Here is a 23,215-nt window from a genome sequence, read left to right as displayed (position 1 = left end):
CCCCATAGACCCCCATATGGAAATGTCCAACTCTAAAGCAGGAATAGAGATGTTTACAGGCTGGGATGAAAAATGGTTTTCGTCTCAATAGATAATTTCCATGACCATGGACCATGAACGCCTCGGGGTCCCCCCGGAAGAGCTGGGGGAAGTGTCTGGGGAGAAGAAGAAGAAGAAGTCTGGGCATCCCTGCTTAGACTGCTGCCCCCGCAACCCGGCCCCAGATAAGTGGAAGAAGAGGGATGGATGGATGGATGGATGGATAGATAATTTCCCTGTTCATGACAGCTGTAGTGGGTGACTTTTTATTTAGCTCACTAGTTTAAATTATATTAAGGTTAAAGTTATGCATAATTATGGGAATGGTCATTTTGAGTGACAGCTAGCTGCTAGGTTTCAGCAACCAGGCTTCATTTGGCCCGCTCCACCCACCTCTTGGTGGCCGTTTGATGTCCCAGTGACATCAAGATGAAAAATCTCCTTCAGACCATATTTAGTGTTTGTGGAGGGCGTCAGGAAAAGCATTACATTATGCTGTGATGTTTACCTCTGAATGTGGCACGTCACCTGCTGAATGAAAACAAACTGGAAATTATCAAGCTACCTCAGAGCTGTTCAACTGATGAGTGACTTTCCACTCTTCTTTCAATTGTTTCATTTAAGGATTTTTTTAGATGTGAAGAAATTCACAATTTTATACGACAAAAAGCAAAAATAAAGACAACAGTCACAAAATAAACATAATTTTGCAATAGAAAATTCATTCCTGACCTTTGAAACAGTTCACCACATCTAGGAAGTAGGAGAAATATATAAATATTTGATTTTGAATATTTGTTTTCCGAGTATTTTAAGGACTTGGTCCTTTAAATGCACAGAAGAATGGCAAAGCATCTACATTTCCATGACGACCGAGCAACTCCATCTGCTGAAAAGATCATGTGATAGGATCAAAAGCCCCAGAACAGCTACCGAGTGTGCTTCAGACATCTGGTGAGATTGTTTTTGTCAAAATATAATTTGGTGTAACAGAAGTTTTTTTTAAAATTTTATTTCTTATCCCTTCAGTCATTTGGTGCCCTTGTTCTTTTTTCTGCTGTTATTCTGTAATTATGTAATGTGCAATTACTGCTTCATATCCACATATGCAGTAATTATTATTTTATATATATATATGTATATGCATGTAAACACAGACAGACAGACAGACAGACACACACACACACATATTGTTGACACACGGATGTATTACATTTGTTGCGTCCCCACAGTAGTTTCTGTCAGCAGACTGTATACACTGTGTTTGTTAGGGAACAAGGGGGGACCTTCAGTGGCCTTATCAAATGTGCCAAATTACATTTCCGATGTTTCATGACAGTGCGAGCCAACGCTTAATGTGTGGACCTTCCTGCTCTCCGACAAAACACTTTTTACGTGCCCCTGGGATGACAATGGGAATGCAGAGTTTTTCCTACCAATCATGGGAACCTGAGGATAGGCCTGTATTTCCTGGAATGCGGCCCATTAGGAAAGAGATGGAGGGAACACAGGATGTCCTGAGCACAGCGTCCCACAGCCCACTGCAGTGGAGAGGACAGAGCCCGGCTGGTTGGCTGGAGCTGGTGGAAGAGTTGTTCACAGGGATTTTCTCCACATCACTACTTCCCCTGTTAAAGACTCTAGCATGATGGAGTGGGATTCCCTACTCAGGTTTTCCATTACACCTGCCCGACCACTGTTTTTTTTTTTTTCTTGCAGACATCTGTCAAATATGACCTGACCTGTGCAATGCCCTTGGATACGTGTGGGAGGGTTAGGGTTACCCTTAAAGCCTAAAGTACAAGAAATATTTGAAGAATTGTTTGGTTGCTTGGATAATATCTCTCTCTATTAATTCTGAAAGATTTGTCTCTTGCATACATCTTGACATCTTTACGTTTCTCCTTAAGGTCCCTGTCACAGACACAGTGATTTAAACACATCTGTGTCACTATTTGACACCAACAAACCCTCCACCTCCTCCCTCTAGACACTCTCCAGTCGTCTTAAGAGGAGAGTTGATGATATCACTGCGGGGGCGGGGGCATGGGCATGTGTGTCTATAAGTACAGGCCCTGCACAGGGAAACCTCGCTGTGAAATAGAGCTGAGCTGTGCTGACCTGCGCTGACACCAAGACACTCTCGGTGCACAGACTCTGAACTGTGGATACATTTTTATACAGGAGCTGAAAATCAAGACTTCCCTCCCTCCATTTGGACGACTTGTTACTTTTACAATTCTTTATTCCTTTTTTTTTATGCCAGTTTTCTCTTTTGTTCGTCTGCTGTCATCAGGATGCTTAGCCCAGCTACTTTGCAGCGGATCATTTCTACTCTGTTTGTGCTTGGCAGCGCTGCAGTGATGGTGAGATGCTGTGACTTGTTGCCACTTGCTTTTAATCCTCCTCTTTATTAATTTCTGTTTATGTCATTTCATGTCATTTAGTCGACATAGATCAGAACAGCCATCTATTGTTTTGGTTTTTATCTTTTTAAATCACATCCACCCACTTGCACACATCCTGACCTGACATCTGACCCTGTTTCTCAGGCAGAAGGTGAGTGCCCGGCCGAGTGCTCGTGCACCCCCTCACCCCCGCTGTGCCCGCCGGGCGTCAGCTGGGTGACTGACCACTGTGGCTGCTGTAAAGTTTGTGCTAGGCAGTTCAACGAGGACTGCAGCACCGCCGAACCTTGCGATCACATCAAGGGGCTACGCTGCCATCTGGGGGCTGGAGGAGACCCTGAGAGAGGACTGTGTCGAGGTGAGGGGCGACAGTTAGACTGAACAAAGGCACATTATTAAATTGAGCTAAAGAAAATTGGGTTTAAATTGCAAAAGTAGTTGTTTGGATGTTTTGCATCATGTAGAAATTAAATCTTACATGTAGTGAAGAATTAAAAGTGAATGAAAGTCAGAAGTATGATACAGCTAATGCACCACAAACTAGATCGGTGGGAAAAACCAGGGGTCACCAAATATTAGAAGGGATGAAAAAAAATCTTTCACACAAAATTTTGTTTATCCTTCTCTGACTTTTATTTATGGTATTTTGTTTCCTGTGAAATGCTTCCTAACTTCTTCAAGGCACTCAAAATACCTCAAATGAAACAATCAGAGAAGAAAAAAATCACTCCTCGGCTGAGCAGCTCACATGTCATGTCACGAGTAGACATGCTTTCATACTGAGGGTCCACAGGCCAAAAGGTTTTTGAGCCACTGGGCTAGATCATGTTACTCACTTCTTATGAGGAAGACAATGACTTCCAGTTTAAATCACATGACAAATAACAGTGTTGTTTAAGCTGTATAAGGTCTTTTGTGGCTCTGGGAGTCTGAGAAGTCTGAGAAAATAACCCTGGTGATGTCATCAGGGTTATTTTGGATAATACAAAACTACAGAGAATCTCATTACAAACAGGAGGTGTGTGGTTTTAACGATGCGAGTGTTTTCCACGCAGGAAGAGTCTCATAAAAGGTGCTATGAAGCTGCATCACTTGAAGTGTCAGATCCAGGGTGTCTGGAGACTGACCTACAGTGGGGACTGACAGACACCATATTTATTCCCCTGCTGGGCAAACTTTGGCCATTTTTTTTTTTAATATGGAATTGCAATACAAACTCACTGGCTTACTCCTTTAAATTGTTCAAAGAGGATGAAACCATGAAATATTTAGAATATTTAGAAAATATATTTCTTTGCACAGTTTGATCCAACAGGCTACGATATGTTAGCTATGTTGGCATACAAATGCAGGTTTTCTGCTGTCCTTCGATGAAGATCAAAGGTCCCTCTTCACAGCCGTTTCCTGTATTTTGTTGACAGCTGAGGCCCAGGGTTTGCCTTGCGAGTTCAGCGGGCAGGTGTACCAGCACGGTGAGGACTTCCGGCCGAACTGCCAGCACCAGTGCACCTGCATGGACGGGGTGGTGGGCTGCATGCCCCTCTGTCCTCACCAAGTGCCCCTGCCCGGCTGGCGCTGCTCACGGCCCCGGCTGGCCAGGCCTGAGGGCGGCTGTTGCGAGGAGTGGGTGTGTGATGACGACAACCACATCAGTGAGGAACCAGATGAGCTGACACACAGCTCCCTGCCAGACAGCCAGCCCCTTCCCAACCACATAAGTGCCCTGCTGCAGGCCCAGCTGCAACCTCGGCACCCAGCTGCCACCGGAGGGGCCACGTTCAGAGGTAAGCATCACAGCAGTGAATATGGTCTGAAGGAGATTTTTTCATGTTGATGTGCAGGAGATGGGCCAACTCACGAAACACTGCTTTGGAACCCATCTTGACCTGGTTTTTTAGAGAGATGTTTAGCTTCTGACTTCACACAACAGTAACTGGCATTCGGGTGTAGTTCTGTGATATTTGTTCCCCATTGGTTCAGGGCATTACTTTAACATTTCATCAGAAATTGATATGTTCTAGTTCAGAGATATTTTCTACTTTAAAAAATGTATAAAATCGTACATATTTAACCTAAATACGTTTCTCATTTTTAACTAATTTCATATCTTAAGCTCTGCTAGTGACCTTGCTAGTGCAAAGGTCATGCCGTCACACCAGTTAACATATATTTGTCATCTTGTGAGAAAAGTTGACATTTTATCTTGAAGGTGGCACTACAAGAGAGCTTAAAGTACAAAATGGAAAAGGTTTGCTTTATAAATATAAAGGCAAGCTTCACATTTGATTTTCATATTTCTTTTGTACAGGTGAATATTTTGACCTGGCATTAACAGAATAGAGGTCATGGGGTCACTAAAATCTTTATGATTCATCCCTTGGGAACCATAAATGTCCAAAGCTAACTTCACTAAATGTATTCCAAGCATAATTTAAATCGATCAATAAATCAGTCAATCATAAATCAAATCAATCGGGTCATATATAAAGTAGGTAATATATGGATGATTTTTATTATTTTTGAAATTTTTTTTACAAATACATCATAATGATCAAATATTTGCTTGGCTTCATCGGCTGATTGTAACTCATTGCCTTTTGGTTTTTGGCTCTCCCACAGAGATGGTGGCATTCCCTAGGTCTGAGGTGCTTCTTGAATACAGCTGTTTCCCACAAACCACAGAGTGGACCGAGTGTTCCACCACATGTGGAATGGGCATTTCAAGTCGAGTGACCAATGACAACCCAGACTGTCGGCTGGTCAGAGAAACCAGACTGTGCCAGATCCGGCAATGTGAGCTGCAGCTTCCTCTAGCAAGCAAGGTAGGCTTAAAAACATACCCATTGGAAAATTTTAAAGAATTGGATTAAACAAAAAGTATTAGTGGGATTTAAGGGGTGTTACGTCACAAGCTCATCTCACTTTCTTTGAACACTCCAATTAAAATTCTCTGAGTTCATGTGAATTTCACACATGGTCAATGAATAAATAAATACATAAACACTGCATTGCCCCTTGATGAATATTCAGTGGGAGCTTTGTGATGTCACTTTAACGGTGGCTCTGTCTCTGTCACCTAGAAAGGGAAGAAGTGCCAGCGAACAGTCCGCCCCCAGGAACCGGTCAGGATCACCTTCGCCGGATGCTCAACAGCACAGTGGTATCGCCCTCGCACCTGTGGGACGTGCACCGATGGCCGCTGCTGCACGCCCTCCGTCTCTCGCACCGTGAGACTTCGCTTCCACTGCTCCGATGGAGAGGGCTTCTACAGAAATGTCATGTGGATCCAGCGCTGCAGCTGCAAAACAAGCTGTCCTACACGCAGAGGGCCCTCAAGCCCTTCAGTCAGCCTCCACAACGACATCCACACCTTCCGGCACTGAGGCTCACCGATCCTGCTTAGCCAAGGCCTGGCACACTGGGTAAAGACTCTGCCCCCAACACCCCCACCCCCCTCTCCAAACCCACCGCCTGCCAGAGTGTCAGCTGGGTGAGCTCGTGCCACCCTCTCCCTCCCATTCAATACGCTCGCTTGCACTTTAAGCTTCCTGCCATGATGACATCAGTTGGTCCACACTGGAGGACACTGAGGACAGCACACTGCAGAGTGTTGCTGTGTTAGACGTTGGCAGAGAGCTTTTACTGAAACTTCTTTTATTTATTTGAAACTTTGTGTCCTCTCCACAGAGGGCAACGTGACAGTTTGTTCAACAGAAGGGAGGTTGTTTAGACCAGTAGCAGACATTTATGTGAGTGATGGGAATTATGGACGTGCATTTTTAATTAGTGAGGAAGAACTAGAAGACATATTCATTAGTGACTATAGGGACTGTGTTCATTATTGACTGTCCTTTGTGATACAGTGTTTCCTACACATTTATTGATTGTGGAATGGTGGATTGTGGTATGATGTGTGTGTGTGTGTGTGTGTGTGTGTGTGTGTGTAGGTGAAAGTGTATTGGTCTGTTAGAATATGGAACTTTCACAAGAGAGTTTACAGAGAATGTGCTTGTTATGCTACTACAGTATACTGTATGGATTAAAGCATAGACTTCACTCTTAGTTGTGGAGTGGTGAATTCTTGGATCACCTCATTTTTCGGGGTGTGATTTTATTTTGTTTGTGTGTGTCCTTCACCGTGTATATACGATGCTTCATTTTGAAGGGTGAAATAATGCTATACTGTATATTTAAGACATGTTACATGTGTTCTTTGGATGTTTGTGTCTGTAAACTCCTGTACATCCAATAAATATGTATCAACCTGTAAATTGTCTTATTTACTGGCTAATGTTTGAGTGAATGTATGAAGAGGCTTTGCAGTTTGACTCCAAATCTATATGCAAATGCACAAAGTTAGGAAAAAAAAACAAAAAAACAAATGAATCCTGTTAAGACTCCATCGGTGTTAAGCACTCCTCACGTCCATGTACACAACTGCTATTAAGTTTGCACTCACGTCATACATCATTGGAAAGCTAAGACTGTTGTGATTGATGCAAACGATTTCAAGAAACCCTCACAACAGCAGGTACAATCAACAGCAACAACAAACAAACTAAAGATTATAAAATTGAAGCAACTCACACAGAAAGATGTTTGATCATTTCTAATTAGCCCGTAGATGTGCTAATCTTCCACATTTTCTCCATTAACTCCAGTTAGCATGTATGCATAGGTGCTGTGTCGGTCTCAAAATGACTGACCTTTTGATTGACACCTCACTTGACCGGTCAGGATCTTCCATGTCATGTCTGTGTTGAATGGAAGGACCTCGTTCTCTTCTTGGATGTAGAGATCGAGCCAGTTGCAACCGAGCAGCAGATGACTGGTGATATGACCTAAATATAGATTGCCTGAATACAAATATAGATATTCATTTTGATGAAACTAGTAAATAACCACACTGTTGGAAAAACATTTTCAAACTATTCAGTTTCTGTGGTATTGTTGTCAGTTTTTAATGAACTTGGAGTAGGGTAAGGCTTCATCCCGTGGTCCCATTGTGTTTTCCGGCTAATAAAGCCCACATACAATAATCTGCAGGCATCTATTGGCAAAAAAATATTCAGGCCTTTTATTGCCCAATGCCAATAGCACTGACAGTGATTCTGACTGCTGTGGACAACTTCAGAGTGAGACCAAAACCATGCATGTTCTCCAAAAGGTTGCAGGCGTTTGAGTTTTGCAGGAATGGTCAGGAGTAGCTTTTAGTATATTTAGTGTCTTTTAGAATCAATTAGTGTTGTGGGAAACTCACTTTATAGTTCAGTTCAGCAGACTTTTCCAAGCCTGGTTTACTGAAACAGCCCTGTATTCTGTGCTGCTGCCACTTCGAATAATTTCATTAAACCGCAAAAGCCAGCCTGCACCCCGAGGGAAACTATTGATCAGTTAGTCATCTTTTTGATTTCTGGCTTTGCATCCCTACTGTGTTCCCTGTAGAGTGTTTCTCTGCTATTGTGTGGATTTTTTACATTAATTTTCCAGCTGAAGCTGCTGTAGTTAGGAGAGAAAAGAGAAAATTAAAACAGACTTTCTATAGTCATGCTAAAAGCTCTGTAGGCCCGTATTTTGTGTTTTTGAGCTACATGCTAACTTTAGCATGCTAACATGTGACAAGGCTAACATACTGATGTGTAGCAGGTATGATGTTCACCACAATCACCATCTTAGTTTAGGTGTGCAGCACAGTTATACGTTTGCTCATTAACACAAAAACACAAATGAGGCTGATGGGAATGTTATTAATTTTGCAGGTATTTGGTAATAAACAAATGCGTTGAAAAATGGAAATTTGACCTCATGGTGCTGGGGTCAAGTTTTTGCAATGTGTTGAGGGGAATGTGAATGTCTAAACCACATTTCATGGCAATCCATGCAATCCATCCAATAGTTGTGGAAACATTCAACCCTTAACCAGAGATATCATCTTGCTGGTGGCACTGAAGGAAAAGCCAGGGGATAAAACACTTTGTCCAGTTATGATTAGGCATGGTAGAAGCTTAAAAGCACTTCAGGAGGAAGCTGCAGCATTTGTGCTTTAGCAAACATAACTCAAAGGAAAACATCAGAATAATGCTAGTAAGGTATCCTAATAAATACCTCAATGAGTCAGTAGGGCTCACTTCTGAACAGGCTCTCTGGCCATGACTGCACGCTGTTGCTTATGAACCAAAAAGTTTTTACATGTTGAATCAGCAAAAGATAATCTATTTCTCGTTGAAATATTCCTTGTGAGTTGTTCAGCCATGATGCATGCTGTGCACATCAATGTCCTTGGTTTGTCAATCATCACCCTCTTACTCTCACCACAGAGCTCCTCAGTAGCCTGCACATTTTCAGCCGGAGCTCTGCATTCATGTTGCCTCGTGGCCTTACACAATGCTCCAGCTGGCTCTGAAGCACAAACATTACGATGGACTACTAGATTCCTCACCCTGGCCTCTGCCTCCTTCTGAGCGAAGGGAGGAACACTTCGACCTCCTGACTGCGCCAATCACATCTACTGCTGTGGGCTTCATCTCAAGCAATTCTCCACCCTCCACCTACAACTGGACCAGAGATACTTAGTGTGGTGGGATCATACCTGAGGCAGTATCTCGGTTGGTGGGTATACACACAGACTGCCAGAAATGTAAGATTTTGACCTCAGGGTGGCGCTAAAGGAAGATTCTGATAAAGTGTTAGAAATTGAAAGGGTTCATTGCATGGGGATAGTGTGATTGTGTTGAGAAAATTTAAAATCAATGGGCCAGAACATTTTGATACTAGTCCAAGGTTAAACTGGAGTCAAATTCCTTGTATGTGCACACATTCTTGGCCAATAAAGCTGATTCTGATTCTGATTCTGATGAATATCTGCAATAAATGTCGCGGTGCTCTGGTAATCCAAGATATATTGCTCTGAACCATGGTGTCGGGTGGATGAAGGACCTGATGACATCATCATTATTGGGCTAGTGGTGGTGTAAAAATGAAAGCCTTTTTCAGATACCCAAGTATTCCAACATAAAGGACTGTTGTTTGCCAGGAATTATACTGTACATAGAAATAAAGAGAAATGATTTGTTTCAAATGTGATTAAAAAAAAAAAAAAAGCCTCCATACTTTTGGGTTTTAAAGCTGACACTGAACCCATCAACAGTTTTAATTTAGACATGGATCAAATGAACATGTAGAATGTCATATCACTCTCCAGAACTTTTTAGCCACTTTTAGCTTGTGGTTTGGTTTTACACCCCACAAACTCGACTACATCAAGCTCGTTTCCAGCAGCAGCAGGCAAGTGCTTTCTACCATTATCTGCTGAGCACCAAACAGGAGACAGACGCTGTTGGAGACTATCTGGAGAAAAAAGTGGGACATTTAGCAGCCAAAGAGACAGATACATACAGCAGTTTAATCTAAAAGGAGGGTGACTGTTGCACTTAGATTCATCAGGTGGACAGAAACACATCTCCAAATGGATGCTAGTGTCACTCTTTACCTGCTGGACATGTGGAATTGTAAGCAAATACATTCACCATAACAACTTAGTAAGCTGTCAAATTGTCAGATATAAGTGTTCTCAGCCTGTGGCCAAAAATATACTAATGCATGTTTACATAAAGAGTTCATTAAGTTTTAGCGCTGTGTGCCCCACAACAGTGACTTCAGAGACCCACATCTCAGACAGCCTGATCATCCATAACCAAACATACATATTCTCAGAATTGTTTGCAAACCTCTTTTAAAAACCTGTCCACAGAACATGGCTGTGGTGCAGTCCTAAGACAACCCCACACCTGCAGCAGGAGGTCACTCAGATTCAGACTGGGTTTCTGCTAAAGCCTCTGTCAGTACCATCATCCTTTTCATCATGGCTGTTTTAACTTGGGCTGGATAAAATGTTAAATGTTAAATCTTAAATTTAGTTGACATAGGTCAAATTCATGTCCTGTCAGACAAGGCCGAGGCTTCTTTCGCAATGAGACCGACAAGCAGGAACCAAAGAGCACACATGACAGACCACCTCACCATGGAGACTTCCTTACTATCTGCTTTCGTCACTGATGGCGCCACTGGTTCCCATTTGACTCAGACGGCTCAACGTTACCCTTGATGACGATGTTTGTCTGCTCGGGCTGTTTGGTTTGTGTAAATTCTGGGAAATTATTCTTCCAGTAGAGTTGTTGTACACGAAAGCCGGTGTCCCGTGACAACGCTTTCCTGCTCATTTGTTCAAGAGTCACTCTGACATTTCAGTGAAATTCATGGCGCTATGAGAATCAGAGGCTGGCAAATATTAGGGAAATCTCTCAATTCAGCTCAGTTTAGCTCAAATCAGTTTTAATCGTGCAAAAGTTATCTCATGACACTTTTGACACTCAGACGTACTCTTTAGTTTACAGAGATCGGCGGCAAGGAAAAACTTCCTTTTAACAGGCAGAGACCTTGAACAGAACCAGACTCTGGGTGGGCAGGTGGTCTCACTGTGGCTTTAGACTTCCCTATCAAACCCCGCTGACAGACTAGTTTTTGACTACGATTTATAATGCTGGACTTGTCCATGGACTTTCCATAACTACAACTATCCTGCTTGGCTTGATCATTTGATACCAAAGAATGCAGTCAGAGTTAAACCAGTTGGAAAAACATATTCTCTGCACATTACCGTAAAGAATCACACTGATATTCACTGATTGCCACTGAGACATGACCAATTTGCTGACTCTCCTTTTCTGCAACACACCGCTCCAACCTCCATGACAACCCAATACCTGTGGACTCAGGAGGCATCAAGGATGACTCATTTCTAAACTAATACCACAAAACTATGACACTGAGGTGCTTAGCCTCAAGAGAGAGAAACTAAAGCCTCAGATGGAAGGATCTCTCCACATCACAGTCAGAAATGTGACTGCCTTGGCAGCCTACTGTGCTGTGATGCCCCACAGCAGTTTGTATTGGCTTGGAACCCAGACTGGAAGCTACAGGTGTTGTCCAGCCTCGCAGAGAGCTGCGACTTTCAGCATAGCCTTGACAGAGGAACAGGAAATATGTCGGAAATCAAGAGGGCCTCAGAGAGTGGTGGAAGTTGGCCCGGGCTGCCGCGCCGGCCACAGCAGAGGAAATCCATCCATCTCCACCTCGACATGCACTCTGAAAAAGGATGTGTCGAAGTGGTTCCTCTTCAGCACAATGTGGGATAATAACACAGATGTCTCCATGTGAGTTGTTATTGGCTTGTTGTGCTGAAAACGAATGTGTGGGACATGACTCATCCTCTTTTGTGAGTGTCACAGCTACCATCTTTTATGGAACCAAAGTCAATATTTCCACAATGGATCCTGTTTAGACTGAGGGTTCACAGTCGAGTAAACACTGTGACGTCAAAACTGATTCAAAGAACCATCACTACTAATACTACAACTACCATTGTGTCAAGTACTACTACTATTACTGCTACTGCTGCTGCTGATGTGATGATACTGATGCTGCTACTACAGTGTTTGCTCCTGCTATCTTTGTCCAATCCTTCTGCTCCCCTGCTCCACATTATCAGTCATTTTGTACATAGCTCTTACTAATGTTATGCCAATGACAGCAATTCTAGGAAAGTAGACATTATATGTAACTACACCAATGTGTTGGCCTGAGTGTGTGGTTAAGCTAAGAGCTCAATGACAATACTGACATGCTGACATTTAACAGGTATAACTATCCTGTTCACTGTCTCAATCAAGTGTGTTAGCATGCAAACATTTGATAATTGATACTCAACACAAAGAACAGATGAGACTGATAGGGACGTTAGTTCTGCAAGTATGTGGTCATACACCAAAAGTATTGAACAAATTGAGATTTTAGTTAAGTTAAGTGGTCAGCAAAGACAGTAGGAACTGAATAACTGCACCACATTAATTGGCAATACAGCAAAATAGTTGTTGAGGTATTTCAGTCTAGACCAAAGTGGTGGACCAGCTGACTCCCACTGCCATCCATAGAGCCCTGCTGTTAGCATGTCTGAAAGGGATATCAAAAAGACAGACCTGTACTCTGTGCATAAGATTGCAAAAGATTGCATTCAGCATAAGTACTGAGACAACGAAATAGAGACAACAGAGTGCAGTTTATCATCTAACCAGAAAGGATAAGTATAAATAGTATACTACATATTTACTAGTATAAATATGTATGGGCATGTGAGAGCATATATAGAATAGGCAGGGGTGTGTGCAGTAGTGAGGCAGGGACAGTCATAGTGCAGATGTTCAGTCAGCAGATGTGCGGTCAGAGGAAGGTGTGTGGGCGGCGAGGGTCTGGGGTCGAAGGGGAAAAGGAAAGAGTTCAGTCACTGAGGGAAGGTGTGGAGTGGTTGGGAAGGTATTGAGGCATCATGGGGTGGGGGTGAGGGAAAGAAGCTGTTCCTGAACCTGCTGGTCCCGTAGCACCACCCAGAGGGGAGGAGGACAAACAGTCTGATTTTTCCATTGAGCGCATCCGGGTGTTCGTGCCTTTCATCTTCCTGAAGTCCAAAATGAGCTCTTTGGTCTTCTTGGTGTTAAGAGAGGGGTTGCTGTCGGGTGCTGAACCTCCTCCCTGTCGGCCGACTCGTTGGCCATACACAGGATGCACATAGGTTTTGCTGTCATCCAGGTGAGAGAGGGCGGGGTGATGCACTATGGAGATGCTGTCCTGCTCACAGCTGTTATGACAGTGTGCAAATTGGAGAAAATAAAAGTGCTGATTGATCAGAGATGTGAAACTTTGATTGTAATGGATAAAATGGATCCATACAAACAGTTTTGTTTTCATATCAGCCTCCTTCCACCAAATGTCTACTATCTGGCAGCATCGCTTGAAATTGTGGTCACAAGGTTGGAGTCTAATACTGTCACAGCATCTTCATAGACAGAGCTGTGTCTGTGTCAGGTTATCACTCAGACTGCAAGAGCTGACACCAGACTGGGCAAGCGTCTTGGCAACAGCACTGGCAGGAATAAGTGTCAGAGTTTCAGTCAGAAAACATTTGAACAGTTTCATTTATGTATGTTGCTTGGAAATTAAAATCAAAAAGGTTAAAGGATGGGGAGGGAAGAATTTAGTGGTTCTAAGATGCATCACTGTTCACAACATATCTCAGGCATCCACATTAGAACAAAGATGTAGGAGACTGGGGTTTTGGACATGACCTCAGTACATCTGGAAGATATTACCTGTGAAGAACAGCACATCTCCTGCAGGGAGACACAAATACACAATGTAACATACACAGTATCAGTAACATATACCAGTATTGCCACTCGATTTATTCAGTGACGGTGGCCCACCACGCCTTTTTTCAGTATCTGTTACTCAAAAAGCATTGTCACCGCAGCATTGCACTAATACTTAGTGCCCTGAAATGAATGTGGTTTTACCACTGTGAGCCTTTCTAAGATACTAAGACATCTATGTGCACTTTATTACACCCAAAACAGATATGAGATATGAGAAAACAGTTTTTAAAAAGATTAAAAGATGTGGAGAGGTTTCTCAGTCCGGCCAGACCTTAAACTTTCACCCTGTAATATAGATGTTTTTAGCTGATGTATGGACACACTCATGGCGCTCAGCTCTGTACATAAGGTCTGTATGTCTACACAAACCTATATTGTACATATGAAACTGTGGCTATTACATGCTCTAACAGGGATGTACCAGTGTGATGTTTTCTCCCCTGATACAGTTTCTGACTCGGGTTTTTGGCTGATGGAGAGCACCATTCCAATCCAAGAGCTCTTTTTAGAAATCAGTTCAGAATCTGCATCCTCTCACTTTGTGTAGCTGATTAAAGTCATTTTACTATGTGCGCAGCTGCATATCATTTCTTCAATGTGGAGAAAGTCATACACCAATGTGCATTATGCATCTTGTGCAATCAGAGTTTTCTCTCTTGGCCTGGACAGGGACTGGGTCATGCCCTACATCTGTGGATTTAGCCCTGAACAGTCAGGTGAGTGAGGCTGGAGGATGAGCACACAACACACGCCTCACTCTTAAAGTGATGGTAAGCTTTCTGGGTTGGATCCTTTGATGCTGACTGACTGTTCAGTGTGCCTTCATAATTATTTAGTGTTTTCCTTCCACTGGTTTGCTGTGCAGTGCCTGTCCAAGGCAAAGTTCAGTGTAACAACAAAGCTGATGGCTCTTGTGATGTGTGCTCCTTGTGATTTCCTAAATGAGTAAACCATGAAATTGTGTGGACACTCTTCAAGGCAGCAAGCTGCAAACTGTATTTACTGAGATCTGGTTTTGAGGGATAATGTAAGCTATTTTTGTCTATTTTTGGGGGGTATTGTTGCAATGAACACAGTTAGCCCTGTGTTTCTGGTGTAATGATTACTCTATTATCACATTATTTCAATTAATTCAGATCACTTTTACAAATCTTTGTTGTCATTATTTATTTATTTGCTTGTTATTATTTGCCTGTTTGGTCTTAGTTTATTGATAAGGTGCCTGAAAAATAACAATAGAAGCTGAAGTAGCAGCTAAAGGTGTTGATGAGGTGTTGAGGCTGCTCCTGCCAACCCCTCGGGGCAGATGGAAGAAGTTGACTCCAGGAAAGGAGCGCTTGGTGCACTCAGATGGCGCTGTTGCCACGGCGATACACAGCAGGTGAATGAAGACGAGGAATGAGCTGATGAATACGCTAACGGTGCCTTGCAAAAGTTTTCATTTGACTTTTCCACATATTGCAGTGTTACAACCTGGAATTCAAATTGATGTTATTGGACTTTTTAACATTTTGCCATAGTACTTAGACGGTGCAAAACACTTTTTGTTGTGACACAAGCAATAACAGACAGTAAGCAGACATCTGTTTGAAGGACAAGTATTCACCCCCGTCAATACTTGGGCCAACCACCTTTCAAAGCGACAAGTCTTTTGGGGTGTGTCTCCACCATCTTTCCACATCCACAGTTTGAACTTTTTCGCCATTCTCCTTGGTGAAATAGCTCAAACTCGGTCATCTTAGATGGAGACCGTGTGTAAACAGTAATTTTTAAGTCTCACCACAGATTGAGTGAATTGGATTGAGGTCTGGGCTTTGACTTGGCCATTCTAAGACATCAACAGTCGTTGCCTTAAACCATTCCAGTGCAGTTCTGGCTGTGTTCTTTGGGTCCTGGTCCAGCTGGAAGGGGAACCCAGTCTCAAGTCTCTTGCAGACTGAAACAGGTTTTCTTCAAGAACAGCATCATGTTCTGACCAGTTTCTCAGTACCAGCTACTGAACAGCATCTCGACAGCATGATGCTGCCACCACTGGTTCACTGTGGGGATGATGTGATCAGGGTGGTGTGCAGGGGAGCAGAGCAGCTTGCACCAGGGCCAAAAGTTCAGTTTTGGTCTCATGAGAGCGGAGTACGTTCTTCTACATGTCTGCCATGTCTCCACCTGTCTTGTATCAAACTCCAAACAGGATTTCTCTGTTTTTTCTGTTTTTTAGCAACAGCTCCCACCACTCTTCCATAGAGGTCAGATTTGTGGAGTGCATGACTGATAGTAGTCCTGTGGACTGATTCTTCCGCCTGAACTGTGGATCGTTCCAGCTCCTCCAGAGTCACCTTTGGCTTCTTGGTTGTTTCTCTAAATAATGCTCTCCTTGTCCGCTCCATCAGTTTAGGTGGATGGCCATCACTTAGTAGGCTCCTTTGCTATTTTGCCACATTCTTTCCATTTTCGAATGATGGATTTAATGGTCATGGAGTAGAACAAAATAATCCTCAGGGAACATTCGCTGTTGGGGTCCAGGGAAAGATCCCCTACCCTTCAGGTCATGTTCGCGGAACGTGTCTGCTGGGATGCAACCTATTTGCATGTACAATCATACTAACCATAACCATAAGGGTGTGATGCTTAATTTTATTGCATTGTTGTGCATTTTTTCCCCTGCTCACTAAGTTGGCCTACAAGCACTAACCCTCAACCAGTGACTGTACAAATAGCATCTGTGTGATTTCCAGGGTTCCAGCTGAGTGTCTCCTCTCTGGACATGGAGCTTTGTGCAGCTCTGTAGCTGAGTCCAATACTTGTGAAAATAAGTTAAAAAAAAAGTAAAAAACAAAACATTTTTACCCAAAACCGGCTTTAGTAAACACACAGAAATGACCTTGCTACAGTGACAAGAGTGAATGTATTTCAGTGCTTCCGCCCCACCTGTCAGTTCATACCTGGTACCTGACTGGTGGACTGACCAAGGTGAAGAAATTAGAACAGATCCAACAGAAATGATCAGGAAATAATCAGAACTGTCCTTCAGTGCGCACAGTACAACTTCACATTCTTCAGTGGAAATCGTGCTGTCATTTATTGTATTTTGATGACTATCATTTCTTTAGAGATATCAGTGTAATAATTGATGTGTTAGAGTTGATGCTTCAGAAAGCAACAACTGAACAAACAATTCTGCAACACCAAATTTAAAAAGGTTCATTTAAAGATGAAACCGAGTTGGAAGGCCCAATATAATGATTTATATATCCGGAAAATAAACCGGATCCCTGCTCCTTACAACCTTATAGGATGCTGCCCTCTTCTGGTACTCCACTGGAAGTACAGCAGGGGAGCAGATGGACGGACTGGACCGTGCTGTGAAGACCTGACGTACTCACTGTGACTTAGGACATGAGACCTAATCTGAAGTGCTGAAGTGCACAGTGAATCCCATTCCCATCAAATTCAGCAGTGCTTGTGAGGTGGGTGGAGGAGATTAGAAAAAAAAAAAAAAAATCAAGTGTCCTCAGCATATTCCACTGACATACAGTGAGTGATCAAACCGACTGTTGGCTTTGTTGCTTTATTTGGCCATACAATACCTAAGACTTTGATAAGTGTATCGAGAAAAAACAATCAAATAAAAAAACAAACAAAAAAAGAGAAACGAATGAAAGGATGAGATGTTTACTCTTGTAAACACACACACACACACACACACACACACACACACACACACACACACACACACACACTGACTTGCTGGAGTGAAATTTGCCTCTTTGTAAAAGTGATCATTTAAATCATTAATTGTATAGACACAAATGGTGAAGGAATACAAATTTGGTTATTATGTACTTTGACAGTTATACATTATACGATCCCAAAATCGTACATAATTCTTAAAAGAAATGAAAATTTAGAGTAAAATAAGTGAACCAATTATTTCATTGATTTTATTTGCAATAAAATGTTCACTGCGAATAAACAAAGCAATGTTGGACATTTATGAAACTGTTTTTGAACCCTGTGCACTTCGTAACGATCAAACGGAGGTTTGATCTACATGGACGTAAACTATGAAACAAAGTGCCATAATTTGTGTTCACGGCTGTTTTCCATGTGAATAGCGCACACACACTCAGTGACATTCAATGAGGAGCTTAGAGGATGTGAATGTGCATATTAATAAGCCACTATAAACTCATAAATCATTTTGACTGCGGACACGCCCCCCGCTCGCTCATTGGCTGCCGCGCGCTCCATGTCGGCTGCGGCCCCTCTCGGTAATTTAAATACCCCCTTGCGCAATTTGATGAATAGTGTTGCTGTCAAAAGCGATAGAAACAGAAGAAGGCATGTTGATCGACAGACAGCTGTGACAGAGGAGAGGAAGAGGAGCTGCGGCGTGTCTCCTCCTCACGGATACATGTAGTGACTGAGCTGCGGAGCTGGATGTCGGGGAGAGTTTGCTCAACTATTGCCGTCACCGAGCCGTCCCGGGCTTAATGTTGTGTCGCTCTGCCTTTTTTCTGAAGAGCAATGGAGACCAAAACATGTCCAGTCTGAGTGCGGTTTTACCACTCTAAAAGCGTGTCGAGGTCCATGTGAATATTGTTCGCAGCTTCTCAAAGTTCGGCGCAGGAGGAAAAGCGTTTGGCTCGACAAGGTAACACGTCTCTTCTTTTTCCTCCTCTTCCTCCGCCGCGCGCGCATTTCTGACTCTCTCGTGTAAGCTAGCAGCTCCTGGTCGGAAAACAGCACTGAAATCAGCTAACAGCTAAAATCAGTGACCTAGCTCCGCGAATCTTAGTTAAAAATAGTAAATGCAGGTTAAAACACTTTTATAATGCTTCAAGCGTTACATTTGGTCTCATTGCTGGCACTCTTCCAGAAGTCCCGGTGACTTCCCCCCCTCACATCTAAGTAACCCCACACTGCTGACAGAGCCTGGGGTCGATGCTGTCAGTCCATTCCTACATGTCTGCATAGAAAGTCAATGATAAGATTACTTTGGATGTATTGAAGTCATACAGCTATACAGAAGAAAGTGATCTAAATATCTAAAAATAGTTTCCATTTCATTTGCTGTTTACTGTGTATGGAGTATCAGTGGGAATATTTCAGGTACTCTCTCTCGTATTGATTAGTATGATAGTGTTGAGGTCAACCTGTTAAACTCACTATGTTATCATTCAGTTGCAGAAGCCCTGTGTGGGTTTGTCTGAGCAAGTGGAAATATCTGATGTGTGTGAAGTCATAAATTAAAAAATGGGTTTACTATCAGCTCCCACTAAGTAATATTATTAAATTTAATATCTACCAATGAAAATGATAAATAAACAATAAACATATTTAACACAAAAAATCAAATTTCAGACATTTTAGTAGAACCCAGGGTTTTCTGTTATTTTAAAAAGGTAATGTGAACCTAGCTGGGTCTCGCTGTTACACCTGCCTCAGTTGACAAACCTCTATTCCGTGTGTCCAGGAGCCTCTGAGGGCAGCAATGGTGAACAGCCAAGCGCCAGGCGTACCGCCGGCCCCCAGGTCGTGTGCAGGATGCGGGGGGAAGATTGCCGACCGCTTCCTGCTCTTCTCCATGGAACGCTACTGGCACACTCGCTGCCTCAAGTGCTCTTGCTGCCAAGCCCAGCTGGGGGACATTGGCACCACCTGCTACAGCAAAGGGGGAATGATTCTGTGTCGGAGTGACTACATCAGGTGAGAGGGAGGAAAAGGTGGCAGAGGAGGAGGAGGGAGGAGGAACAGGACAAGATGAAGCTGCTGGTTTTAGCTTTTGGAGGCCGCACAGACTGAGCAATCTGTGTTTTTGTGTTTGCAGACTGTTCGGGCACAGCGGGGCGTGCAGCGCCTGCGGCCAGTCGATCCCAGCCAACGAAATGGTGATGAGGGCACAGGGAAATGTTTACCACCTCAAGGTAAATCCCCTGCTTTCACAACACCGAGCTTTGTCTCCTGCTGCTTGTTTGACAGGGAAATCTGGGATTTGGTGGAGAGGGGATACAGTGAGACGGGAAGATGTGATGGAGAGAAAGGAATTGTGCCCTCCATCTCTTTGCCTCATGTACTCTTGAACTTTGAGACACATGATTTTACAACAGATTAGATTTCAATGTTTCTTATTTTAATTCACACTTTTTCCATTTTTACTTTCTCACATTTGGTGAATTCTGTTTCCATGTGTTAAATGTGTTCTCATGGCCTGAATTTGATCCGACCGTTTGTTTTTCCTGCTCCTCCGCAGTGTTTCAGCTGCGCCACCTGTAGAAACAGACTGATGCCTGGCGATCGCTTCCATTACATCAATGGTACAATCTTCTGCGAGCATGACAGACCCGGCGCTGCCTTGCTCAGCAGCCACCTGCCTCCCCTTCAGAGCAGCTCGGTGCTGACAGACCAGAAGGTGAATAAAGGGGTTGCTGATATGACACTACAGAACCATCTGTACTAACAGCAGAGTGTAAAAGCTCCTCACATGAATATCACCGAGCTGTAATGTGAGTGATAGAATGTGCTGATGAGGAACATGACTGCCACAGCAGGACGTGTTGTTTATATGAAATAAATATCAGAGGTTTCATAAAGCAACCGTGTTTATAATACCTGTAAGTGCAGGAAAGAAAAAGCAATTAATATTGTATGAGTCTTAAAAATAACAGAAGAAAAATTAAGAGAAAAATGTTCCAGACACAAAAGACAATGTGCATTTAAACGGCTGTGGTGGAATGTAACAAGTACATTTACTTAATTACTGTAGATACAATTTATGCTGCTTTATACTTCTACTGCACTACCTTTCAGAGGGAAATATTGTACTTTTTATTCCACCCCATTTATATGAAAGCGTCACTAATTACTATCCAAATCATTATTTCATATACAAGCCCTCTCATTGGCTTGTAAAATACATTATATCTGATCACGACACATTGTTTGTAAGATTATTGCAATATTGTGCTGCATAATGAGCACCGTCACTTTGACACCTCAACAACTTCTGTTTAATTTTGAAGGCTTTAAATTGTAATGAAGTTTTTTTTAATATGTATTGTGGTTTGTTACATTTGCTTAACAAAAATCTAAACACTTCAACTACTGAAAGATCAAAATGATTTCTGAATAACTGAAAAGCTGCTTGGTGAGTCTTGCTCCTGATGTTCCAATGCTCTTTACAACTAGAGCATTATTAGTCTAACAAATGCTTTAATGTCATTTTCTGTTTTGTTTAATAGCTATTACACAATATTATTTAATTGATTCCACATTTTGTTTGTGTCTATGTTTGTTGGTAAGCTAAAACTAACTTGAATTTTAATTGAAGAGAACACTTGAATTGGATGGGAACAGAAACATGTTAAAAAACAACTGTTGGCCTTTGTATTCACACAACCAGAAGGCCACAGCGATGAGCCTGAAGTGTCTAACCCTTTTCCCTCACTCTCCTCTTCAGGTATGCTGAGTGGCAGGAGTGCTGTGTGTTGCCCTCGCCTTTCCTCCCAAACTTCACTTCTCTTCGGTGCACTATCTCCTGCTACTGTCGCTATCGTTGTGGATTCTCATCACTGCCCTGCCTCTCTTCCCCAGAGAATATACAGTTTCTCACCAAGTATCCTGTCCGTCACTGCATCAGAGACTTTATATACTGCGTACAAAGTCACATTTATGTTGTGTTTAATGTTAGAGTGGTCTGTACATCATGCAAAGACTTACAGTACGTGTGGACTGCACTGGCAAGAGGCTTTGTCGGGACAGAGAAAGCTGGACGGCGACAATGACGATGAAAGCCTCCGCCACTGGAAGAGGGAACAAAGGATGGATGGATGGAAGGTGTTGATGGACTGCTGTAAAATGACTTAAAGCATTGCTTATGCCATGTGGCATTATTCCCCCTGAGCGTCAGTGCTCTTAATGAACTCTTGATCTCTCTCTTGTGTATGTTAATCTGAACACTCAAGGAAAACAAAAATCAAACGTTGCTGTCAGGTATGATAAGTAATTTTTAGACACCCACAACACAACTGAAATGATCCAGTGAAGGTTTTTTTTTTCTTCTGTGGAGTTTTATTTCTTTATCAGCTTCCTGTTCAATGTGTGAAAAATATAGTGCAGTTAAAAACACAAATCCTATTAAAACGATTTTCCTGTAACATGTCACAAAGCGAGCGGAGGTCATTTTGAAACCCCTTAGCGGCATTACAGTGGCATTGTATTGCATGGTACCTAGCATGGTGGATGTGACTGTCTCTCTCCCTCTCTTTAGCCCTGTATGGTGAAAACATGCCTGATTACCCAGAGGAATGGAATTAGGGGGCTTGAGCTCTGACCATTTACAGAAGCAATTAAACATGAGCCCTGTATCTGTGCTGCTGGAGCTCCTGGGAGGCTGAACTTGGGGCATATCCCGTGGCTGACTGGCTCGGTGGCTGCCTGCCTGCCTGCCTGCCCGCCCGCCTGCCTGCCTCTAATAAAGCCTAATCTGAAAGCAGGCTAATTAAAGGGGAGTGGCCCCCTCTACATCCAGGGCATTTGAAACAATCTGATGTATTTACTGTTTACCATGTTCCAATTAAAGCTCCCACACAGCCTGGTTTGTTTCCTATCACAGCTCTTTGTTCTCTGCCACTCACTGCATGGCTCCTGAAAATTATTTTCCTGAGCTGCATCTAATTCGTGCTAACTTGGTTCGCCTTTTAAATGCTATGTAAAAACTTAAAGTCTCAGCGCAGCGGCAGAGGTTGTGAGTTAATCTCTGTGTGGTAGCAGCGATGGCGTGTGCAGCGTGCAGGAGGCAGAAGATAGGATCTGCTCTACTTTCACACCTTGCCTGGGAGCATGGCAGCCATCAAACTCGCACCTTAATGCGCTTAGCTATTTGAAAACGTCCCACTTGTCATGGTAGGTGCTGATACTGCATCAATTATTTATTCCACGTCTGATCAAGAAGCGTCACGCAAATTCATTAACGTATGCAAATGATCACAATTACAATTATCTTTGTATCGTGATGGTGAAGAAATAAAACCTCGGCACATTCCCGAGTCCCACCGCACCACAAGTTACACTTTGCATTCAAACTAATCAAGCCTCATCTGCCTTTTCCTAATTAGCCGGAACGTTTTCAGATGCCAATTAGCAGGTCTCATGAAAAGGCTCTTTGCCATGAGGCGTTGTCTTTTATCAGAGCTTCTGCAGGTGTGTGGCTCACCATGTAGCCTGTGTCATAGGAAAGTGTTTATTCCTGCTAATTAATCATATTAACACATGCAGATGAATGTAATTGCCTGAGCTCCTCCACCTCACACTGTGTGAAGACACAAGATGATGCCAGGATATTTTTACATGCTCATGATGAAGAGGAAGAGGACCGGCAAAGCCTCCCTCTTGCCCAGACGCTCCTGTGATATGGATCCAAGATGGCTGCCTTCCTTTCGCCCAGTTCTCTTGATGCCGATCCCCTGGTCTGTCAGCCAGGAGCTCTTTCGAGCGACTAGGCCTCTG

General features: G+C 43.0%; 2 protein-coding genes across 2 annotated transcripts; both read left to right on the top strand.

Annotated features, from left to right (window-relative positions):
• The first annotated feature begins 2,144 nt into the window (after window positions 1–2,144).
• Window positions 2,145–6,707, top strand: ccn1l2 (cellular communication network factor 1, like 2). The gene is made up of 5 exons (XM_041937225.1): window positions 2,145–2,405; window positions 2,592–2,805; window positions 3,869–4,231; window positions 5,067–5,269; window positions 5,528–6,707. Exons 1-5 carry the CDS (start codon window positions 2,337–2,339, stop codon window positions 5,828–5,830), a joined length of 1,152 nt encoding a protein of 383 aa, XP_041793159.1. The 5' UTR covers window positions 2,145–2,336; the 3' UTR covers window positions 5,831–6,707.
• An 11,292-nt stretch (window positions 6,708–17,999) lies between these two features.
• Window positions 18,000–21,871, top strand: si:dkey-90l8.3 (LIM domain transcription factor LMO4.1). Its single transcript, XM_041936911.1, has 5 exons — window positions 18,000–18,362; window positions 19,185–19,417; window positions 19,539–19,635; window positions 19,962–20,120; window positions 21,168–21,871. Exons 2-5 carry the CDS (start codon window positions 19,203–19,205, stop codon window positions 21,174–21,176), a joined length of 480 nt encoding a protein of 159 aa, XP_041792845.1. The 5' UTR covers window positions 18,000–18,362; window positions 19,185–19,202; the 3' UTR covers window positions 21,177–21,871.
• Window positions 21,872–23,215: the final 1,344 nt, after the last annotated feature.

The sequence above is a fragment of the Chelmon rostratus genome, chromosome 5 (assembly GCF_017976325.1).
Source record: "Chelmon rostratus isolate fCheRos1 chromosome 5, fCheRos1.pri, whole genome shotgun sequence".
Taxonomy (NCBI): domain Eukaryota; kingdom Metazoa; phylum Chordata; class Actinopteri; order Chaetodontiformes; family Chaetodontidae; genus Chelmon; species Chelmon rostratus.
The sequence above is the reverse complement of the archived record's forward strand: the minus strand, read 5'-3'. Positions and strand labels throughout refer to the sequence as shown.

Excerpts from the sequence above, each read along its gene's own strand:
- si:dkey-90l8.3 (XM_041936911.1), top strand. The coding sequence starts at position 19,203 with ATGGTGAACAGCCAAGCGCCAGGCGTACCGCCGGCCCCCAGGTCGTGT. Across the intron at positions 19,418-19,538 it reads TGTCGGAGTGACTACATCAG|ACTGTTCGGGCACAGCGGGG; the intron begins GTGAGAGGGAGG and ends TTGTGTTTGCAG. Across the intron at positions 19,636-19,961 it reads GAAATGTTTACCACCTCAAG|TGTTTCAGCTGCGCCACCTG; the intron begins GTAAATCCCCTG and ends GCTCCTCCGCAG.
- ccn1l2 (XM_041937225.1), top strand. The coding sequence starts at position 2,337 with ATGCTTAGCCCAGCTACTTTGCAGCGGATCATTTCTACTCTGTTTGTG. Across the intron at positions 2,806-3,868 it reads TGAGAGAGGACTGTGTCGAG|CTGAGGCCCAGGGTTTGCCT; the intron begins GTGAGGGGCGAC and ends TTTTGTTGACAG. Across the intron at positions 4,232-5,066 it reads CGGAGGGGCCACGTTCAGAG|AGATGGTGGCATTCCCTAGG; the intron begins GTAAGCATCACA and ends GCTCTCCCACAG.